This window comes from Echinops telfairi, unplaced genomic scaffold (assembly GCF_000313985.2).
Source record: "Echinops telfairi isolate 266 unplaced genomic scaffold, ASM31398v2 ScPeMD7_7469;HRSCAF=8507_1, whole genome shotgun sequence".
NCBI lineage: Eukaryota > Metazoa > Chordata > Mammalia > Afrosoricida > Tenrecidae > Echinops > Echinops telfairi.
The window spans coordinates 69229400-69238783 of NW_022111373.1; the positions used below are offsets into that span (position 1 = coordinate 69229400).

The 9384-nt window shown below is 37.2% G+C and overlaps 1 protein-coding gene across 1 annotated transcript in view; it reads left to right on the forward strand.

The window, feature by feature from the left end:
- The window catches only part of SSBP2 (single stranded DNA binding protein 2), a 321263-nt gene that overhangs the window by 128723 nt on the left and 183156 nt on the right, over window positions 1–9384 (forward strand). Inside the window, exon 4 of the mRNA XM_045285203.1 lies at window positions 9183–9267. Coding sequence (XP_045141138.1) covers window positions 9183–9267 — 85 coding nt within the window. The remainder of the gene's footprint in view (window positions 1–9182; window positions 9268–9384) is intronic.

Below are 9384 nucleotides of genomic sequence, written 5' to 3' on the forward strand. Positions count from 1 at the left end.
TTATAAATTATCAATGGTTCATAAGGGAAGGGGGAGCGGGGAGGGAAGGCAAAACATGAGGGCCTGATGCCAGGGGCTTAAGTGGAGAGCAAATGTTTTGAGAATGATGAGGCCAATGAATGTACAAATGTGCTTGACACAATTGATGTATGTATGGATTGTGATAAGAATTGTATGAGTCCCTAATAAAATGATTTAAAAAAAAAGAAATTAAATGCAAATGTCTAGAAAAGAATGAAGGCAACATATGTACAAACATGCCTGATTCAATTGATGTATGGATTGTGATAAAAGTTGTACAAGTCTCCAATAAAATGATGAAAATAATAATAATAATAAAAGAAAACTAATCTCCCATTAAGGAATTCAGTAGTAGACTACATAATTTAAAGGGTTATGTTGTTGTTGGTAAGAGTCATTGGGTTGGTTCTAACTCATAGGGACCCTGTGTACAGCAGAACAGCACGTTGCCTGATCCTGTGCCATTCTCACAATTGTTCTTATGTTCCAGTGCATTTTTGCAATTTCTGTGTCAATCTATTTTGTCCAGAGACTTTCTCTTTTTTGTTGTCCTTCTACTTTACTAAGCAAGATGTCCTTCTCCAGGGACTAATCTCTCCTGACAACATGTCTAAAGTATGTGAGACAGTCTAACCAACCTTGCCTTTAAGGAGCATTCTCTTTGTACTTCTTCCAAGCCACATTTCTTCGTTATATTAGCAGTTCATAGTACTTTCAATATTCTTCTCCAGCACCACAATTCAAGCATATTGATCCTTCTTCAGTCTTCCTTATTCATTGCCCAACTTTTCACATGCATATGAGGCAATTGAAAAGACCATGGCTTAAGTCTAGTACACTTTAGTCCTCAAAGTAACTTCTTTGCCTTTCAATACTCTAAACAGGTTCTGTGTAGCAGATTTGCCTAATGTTATGAGTCCTTTGATCTCGGGATTGCTGCTCCCCTGAGTATTGCTGTGGATCCAAGCAAGACAAACTCCTTAAGAACTTTCATGTTTTATCTGTTTATCTTGATGTTACCTGTTGGTCCAGTTAGGATTTGGGTCTTCCTTACATTGAGTTGCAATCCATACTGAAGACTGCAATCCTTGATCTCCACCAGCCAGTGCTTCAAGTGTTCTTCACTCTCAGCCAGCAAGATTGTGTCACCTACATATTCCAGGTTGTTAACAAGCTTTTCTCCACTCTTGATTATATACATTACTACATTCTTCTTCATATAAACCAGCTTCTCTGATTATTTGCTCAGCATACAGATTGATCCCAAGGGTTAGTAGTTCAAAACTACCAGTCACACCTTGGGAGAGACATGAGGCCTTCTGCTGTTGTAATGATTAACAACCTCTGTCCTGTCCTAAAGGGTTAATTTGAGTTGAAATGGACTCAATGGCAATGCATTTGGAGTTTTTGGTTTATGCTTCGGTTCCCTCATCTGTAAAATGGGGTTTACAGTATGAATAAATACTGGCTGGTGGCATAGTGTTTAAACATTAGGCTGCGGTCCACATGATCTATAGTTCAAAACCATCAGCATCTCAGAGGGAGAAAGATTGGGCTTTCTACTGTCAACAGTTAGTCTTGGAAACTTACAATGGGTCGCTATGAGTCAGCTTTGACCCCAAAGGCAGGATTTTTTTGTTTGTTTTTATACAGTACTCAGTGTGTGTTGGATTTGGTTCATGTTCAGTACACTATGCTGATGATGCTTTAAAATATGAAATTATTGCTGATCTAGAATACGGTAACAGTTTTATTAGAATGGGGTCAAATTTAATTCTTACATTTAAAAAAAGTATTAAATAATGCCAAGGAATAATACAAGTACACATATATGGAAGTTCTGAGGTGAGGTTCAGGCGTATGTACATTCCATGTAAAACCTTCCATGATCTTTGAATGAATAGTTATCTTCAATAGGGAAATGCATAGGTATTGATATATTTTGGGGTCAGTGAAAGAGAAATGTCTGATTAAGACTTGGCCTTTTAACCTGGCTTTCTTGTCGTGCCTTCAGAGGACTGTTTCACACACTCCTGTTTTTAAATTTTTATTTTCAGGTAGTTTTAGATATGGCCATTGTCATTAAGATTATATAATTATGTTAGCATCCTTCTTCTGGGTCACAGCTGGCATGTTTATTCACCCTTGAAGCCTGCTCTAACAGCCATTTTGCTTTCTTTGTTCCCTTGAGACACTAATAGCTAGTTAAGTCATTTCTATTCACATCCTCCAGAAATGAAGGGAAAACAGCATGTGGTGAGGATCCTCAACTTGGGAACTTGGTGTTTTCCTTTGGCTTTTTGGGGGGGAGCACTTGATAAATGACACGTGTACATTGTAATACTTCATAAGTTTGCCTCTCAGTGTGTTTAGTCTTTTTTCTTCCTTTGAAAATAGGCAATTTTCACTTGTTTCTGCTTAGGAATCAGGAGACTGTAAATCTAAAGGATTATAGATGATAAAACCGTCACATTTTAAGGATGTTATTTTGGTTTCAAGTTTCATTTATATAGTAGATTGGAGGAATTGAAGGCTCCTTCACCACCAGCATCCCAGATTATAGAAAAATAAAATCTGTGTCTTTGGGGCCCCTAGTTTCCTGCCCTCATCCTAGAAATAAAGAAATCATTTCAGTCGGTCATATCAGAGGAATCTCCCTAACTAAGGAGAATCAAGTACTGCTAGAATCTTAGTTTCTCAAGTCCAATCCTTTCTCTAGGAGAGGAGTGCATATTTTCTTAAAGCAGTTGTTATAATATCAACTCAGAGTATTTGTCAGTAGCATTTCTTAGACTTTAATAGTGTCTGATGTGTATTTTTTACAGAGCTACCGTTAAGTACTTTAGGAAATTGACATGTGATTTTCAGTTCTCCTCCTCACTAGTTTTGGATCCAGTCATAAGTGTTACATGTGCCATAGATTATAGATTTATTTCTTCTTGTGCGGTATATGGTTCTGTACATTGTACAGAGTAGGTTTGAGTATATATTTGAAATGTTATTTGAAGAAAATCTGTTAATTTCCCCCCCCCCTTTAGTTCATGAGGGGCTCATAGAAGTCTATGTGAGAAATGGTGAGGGGATCACATCTGCCTTCCTTTGGCTTCTCTAGTGGGAGCGAGATTTCATGTCTGCCCAAGAATGATTCCTATACAGCAGAGGTCAGATAGACCTTCACCATTCATCTTGCTTTATGCTATTCTAACACCAACAGTGCCCCTGCCCCTACCCAATACCACTCAACTTCTCTGTTGCACTGATAATCTTTGCAATGACCACACAGAACTCACAGAATACTCATTATTATGGGGATTTATTAGGAAAGTTAACAAGTTACCACAAGTTAGGATTAGAAAACATTAAGGATACAGTCCTTTGTTCTTAGCAGTGCAAGCCATACCTGCAGCAAACTCTCAGCAGCTGCATCTCTCTCTAGTCCTCAGCCTGTCAACACACACTACCTTGACCTCTGCTCTACTCAAGCAGAGTTACAAAGATACTTTGTTGTTGTTGCGACCCCTAGTGACCTTATGCACTATAGAAGGAAAGTGAATGGCCTGTGCCGTCTTCACAATTGTTCCTATGTCTGAGCTCACTGATGCAGTGATGTAGTCCTGATGAATACCCAAAGTGTACTCCCAGTCTGCAAACCAGCCTCCTGCCTAATGGCACTCAGCTTTATAATTTTTTGTGAAACAGGAAGCCCACCCCTCTGTCTCATGGTCTCTGTGCTGCAACCTCTGGGTCCTCTGCTGCCTCCATCACTTCAGGCAGGGATCTTGCGTGTGCTTCTTAACCTGTGCAGCTCTTCTTTCTCCATGGTTCTGAGATTTCTATTCAGACTTCTAAGCTGACTCGGTCTTACAGCCAGTGGAATGGCACAACTGACCATATGTCAGTTAAGAGTCCTCCATGCTCCTGCCCAGCAACTGGGTGGAAGTCACAGAGTATGGATAAACAAACAATACTAAGTAATTTCACACTATCACACTGTGTTATATTCAAAATAGGGCTAGAAAAGTTGAGTGATTCATTTGCAATCCTAACAACTGAAACATGTATAACATGGAAAATGAGAACTAAAACAATGTATTTTGATTTATAGTGCAATGTTTTGTTGTTCTTGTTATGAGATAGCCAATTTGTTTTTAAATATTAGGATGGTATTAAAGCAGTCAGTTTTGGATGGCTCATTATTACTAGGAGAAACACAGTTTGAATTTCCTCATAAAAATACATATTTAAAAAAAATACATATTTGAAATAATCTTTTCCACCTGTGATCACTTCTTCAGAGGTAAAACATACCTATAGAAACAGGTTAAACATGAATATGGAAGCATGAAAAATGAATTTATCTGTATTTAATTTTTATTAATTTTGTGCTTTAAATTTCAGAGCAAGTAACTTAGACTATTACAGATTGTTAGGAAACTGTCCAGATGAAAATTTCCCTTATGTTTTATATTCCTGAATCATTCTTAATCATGTCAGACTTTTTTTGGTGGCCTCCTTAGCATATGGTCTTTGAAATCACAGGACAGAGATTTGTAAATGAACATAAAATAATGTGTAAAGGGTGGGGGGAGGGGAGAGGAAGTAATGGAATAGAGAGTAAGAAGGCATCACCTTGAGGTAGGGGAGGGTGACATTTAACAAAAGGGTGATTAAAAAAAGGGGGACAGGGTAAGCTAATAGGAGGGTTGATATGCTGTTAAAGTTCTAGAATACAAAAGTGATGACCTGATATGTGAAATCTCATTTAATCCAAAATAATTTTTAAAAATTATATATGTCTTAGGCATTATTAATGGGAAACCAGAACCAAGCTGATCATAGGCACTTATTTAAATGGCATTTTTTGGCCTTTATTAAAGGAGATCATATGTAATAATTGGATTCTTAGGAATGCCACATATAGAATTACTTTAGCATTAATGTCATTATCCCTGAATTTCATTTTATAAACTTTTGACCTTTCATTAAATTCATAAGGGCACATTGAAAAGCAGAAATATAACATTATTAATATTCTAAGGTAAATTTAATCAAATGTATATGTATAAATAACTAATATTCAATATCTTTCAGAGCTTCAACCATAAATTACCATTTTCCCTAGTTCATTGTGTGAAATAATATTTTGTGTGTGTGTGTGAAATAATATTTTAAAAGTAATATATTCAAATACTTTTCAGGAGAGAGCTAGTGTTTATTAGAAAATTTGAAACATTAAGGAAATTAAGCTTTTATATTATTGAACATAGTATTCTGTGATTAAACAGTTTAAAGAATATACTATAAAACTGGCTTTCAAGATCTTTGTAATGTGGGACCAGCCCTACTCCTAACTATGTGGATACCACTCCTGCTCCCTCCTCTCCCTCAGAAAAATGCACTTCAAAGGACAGCACTGGGGCTATAGCTTGGGGAGAGGGCCTCCTTGGATTAGAGCACATGGGGAAAACGCAAAGGGATGGAGGGGGAGGAGAGGACATCCTGGCCCATCAAGCCCCGAGGATGATGGTCCTGCTCAGAGCAGACAACACACAGGGAGGACCATAGGGCCAGCCCCACTACGGGACACGGTATCGGTGTCCTTCACTGAACCATGACGCTGTGAGGGATAGCACTGGAGATACAGTGTGGGAATAGTGTATGGTCTGGCCCCATCATGCTGGGGCGAGGCACTGAAGGCATGCAGCAGAGCAGCAGGGGAGCAGAGTGATGAAATCCCTGGGGAATACCAAAAATAGAATTGGGACACAGAGTGTGGCACCCCATCAGACTTGACTGGAAAACACTCATAAAGGCCAACAAACAGACCTTGAATTATTTATAGGCTTTTCCATTTTTGTCAGTGGCTTTCTTTTTGTTATTGATATTTTGTTTTTGTTGTTATTGCTTTGTTGGTTTTGACTTCCTTTGTTGTTTTATTTTGCTTTGCTTGGTTTTTGCACTTATTAATATATCTGCATGTCTATATAGATATGATAGGTGGGATAAATAATTCAGAGATGCAAAGAAACAGGACCAATGGTTCCCCGGTGAGTTACAGGAGAAGGGGAGGTGGGAAAACGGAAGGGGGCGGGGACCAACCCACAGGGACGAGGGAACAACAAGTGAACTAAAATCAGTGGAAAGAAGGTTTTAGGATGCCTAGTAGGACTTAATCAAGGGCCATATAGCAATGAGGAATTGCTAAACCCGAATTAAGGCCAAATATGGTGGTGGGACAAGAGGAAAGTAAAAGGAAATAGAAGAAAGAACCAGGAGGCAAAGGACATTTATATAGGCCTAAATACAGACATGTATGTATGTGTATGTGTATATATATGTGTATATATATGTGTGTATGTGTATATATATACATACACATACATACATGTCTATTTATATATATATGAATAGAACTATGTTTATATATATGCATAGAACTATATATATGTCTATATTCATATATATATATATATGAATAGAACTATGTACTCTTATCTATATGTTATTAAGATTGCAGATGGACATTTGGGCCTTGACTCAAGTACTCCCATAACACTTTGTTCTAACAATCTGGCATTCTGTGATGCTCACCATCTGAACATAATCACTGAAGCTAAAATGGGTGCATAAGCAAATGTGGTGAAAAAAGCTGATTGTGCCCAGCTATCAAAAGATACAGTGTTTGGGGGTCTTAAAGGCTTGAAGATAAACAAGCGGCCATCTAGCTCAGAAGCAACAAAGCCCACAAGGAAGAAGCACACCTTCCTGTGTGATCATGAGGTGTCGAAGGGATCAGGTATCAGGCATCTAAGACCCAGAACAAAATCATACCCAAGGTGAATGGGGATGGGGGTGGGGCATAGAGTGGAGACCCAGTGCCCATCTGTAGACAATTGGACATCCCCTTACAGAGGGGTCATAAGGAAGAGATGAGCCAGTCAGGGTGTAATATAGCACCAATGAAACATAATTTTCCTCTAGTTCTTTGTTGCTTCCTTCCCCCCACTATCATGACCTCAATTCTACCTTACAAATCAGATTAGATTAGAACATGCACACTGCTACAGATAAGAGCCTGTAACACAGGGAATCCAGGATAGATAACCAGCCCCCAAGTTCCAACAATGAGAGCAGAGATACCAGGAGGGTTAGGGTAGACTGAGGGGAGAAAGGGGGAATTGATCACAAGGATCAATTATAACCCCCTCCCAGGGGAACGAATAATGGAAAAGAGAATGAGGGGCGACAGAGGACAATGTAAGATATGGAAATAATCTATAACTCAATCAAGGGTTCGTGAGGGAGGTTGGGCAGGAAGAAATGGGAGGGGGGAGAATGGGGGCTGAGATCAGAGGCTCAATGGGAAGAGAATGCTTTGCAAATGATGACGGCGAAAATGTGCTTGACACACTGGAGGAATGTATGGATTGTGATAAGAGATATAAAAGCCCCCAGTAAAAGTATTTTTTTTAAAAAGATCTTTGTAATGTCTGATGAGCATGAAAATAAAATAAAATAATTGTAATATATCATAAATCATACTACACTTAATTCAGGAGAAAAATTTTTATCTCTCTCATTATATATCTATATTTTTTAGACTATTTATTCCAGTAGGGACTATGGGAAGACCAAGTATGAGTGGACTTCAAAAAGTTCATGCAAGAATGGAATTAAAAGATAAGGGCATTGTCCCATGATTATTTTGAAGCTTCTTATATAAATGTAACTGCTCTCAGCTCTTTAAATATATGAAATTTACATCTATTTTGTGGTTATTGCTTCCTTTGTCTTTCTTTGTTATTGCAAATATACCAGAGGAGATGATGCTGATACTGCCTTTCATGTTTTCAACTCTGAGAGTGATCTTGTCACACTGAATCAGGAGTGACCTTATTTGTGCAGTAATGCTTACAGAATGATATCTCCTAGCTCAGGAGAAAGACATCCATGTGAAACGAGTATTTCATTGTCAGAATAAATAGGTTAGGTTCACTTTGCCAAATTGTATTGTACTGTGCTTACCTCTGCCTTCTCAATATCCTCTTTAAGAATAAACTTGCATTTTAAACTTTTTATGAAAGCTATTGATAGTATTGATGATTTTATTGACATTTGCTTATTATGCATTAGGAACTGCACCTCTTTGTGTAATTCATAACAACCTCATTTGGTAGAGGAGGAAATTGTGTTTCCAATAGGTTTAAGCCACTTGATCCAGGACTCACACAGATAGCAAGGCTGTCTTCTGTCTCAGAGAAGTCCTACTGCAAAATCTCTGCTCAGCCTTATCCTGCCCGCCTTAACCGCTTGGCTTATTCACTTACAGAGAGTGGGAAAAGTGTTATAAAAAATTATAGGCGATCACTGTAATTACCTTTTATTATAGTCAATACTTTTCGATGTTTGCTTTACTTTTATTTTAAATCCCTTGCTCATTTTGTTGTTAGTTTGATAGATGAAAGGATGACCAGAATCATATCTTTTTCCCCCAACCACTTGCTGCTATTCTTGAATAGGAGATTAGGTGGTGGGATGGTAGTGATTCTGGTGGTATGAGGACCTGTTTGAATGGGTTTGATTAAAAACATTTTTAAAACAATTACACTACTAGCCTATACTAGCCTAAGATATATTAGGAAAATTTAATTTTTTAACCAGTGTGGTTTAATGTTCAGAAGAGGATTACCCTGGGAGTTTGACAGCAAAATTATTTTGAACCATTTTCTTGAAAATTAATGAACCACGTTATTACTTGATGATTAACTTTGGCATATTATTATTGCTTTTACTCTTCATGGGAAAATTGTGAAAAGTTTTTAATTAATTCAATCAAATGTTTTAATTTATATAAGTAGCCAGTTAAGAATAATCATTTAAAGTTATTTTTAAGTTATTGTATCTTTCAGAAAAATTAATTAGCATGCCTAAACGATGACTATGTGGTACCCTATTATTCCATGACGGGCCTGAATTTAAATCTTTCAAATAAATATTTATTCAAATATTATTCAAATAAATATTCAGATAAATATTTATTGAAGACACATTGTTAGAAACAATAATAATAACAATATCTCTTCTATTGTTTTTAGAATTGTTCTTTCTCATGTTGACATTTTGACTTTCATAACTTTATTGCAATTACCTTTTTTTCCCAGTGTATTTTGGGATCTCTACTGTGCAGCTCCAGAAAGGCGGGAAACATGTGAACACTCAAGTGAAGCAAAAGCCTTCCATGATTATGTAAGTTATGTTTACTAAGTTATATGATTTTTTTTTTTTTGAACCACTGCTTCTGAAAATGCATTGACCTATCTGTTCTTTTCCTTTGGTACTTCAGATACTGTTTTTTCTTTTGTT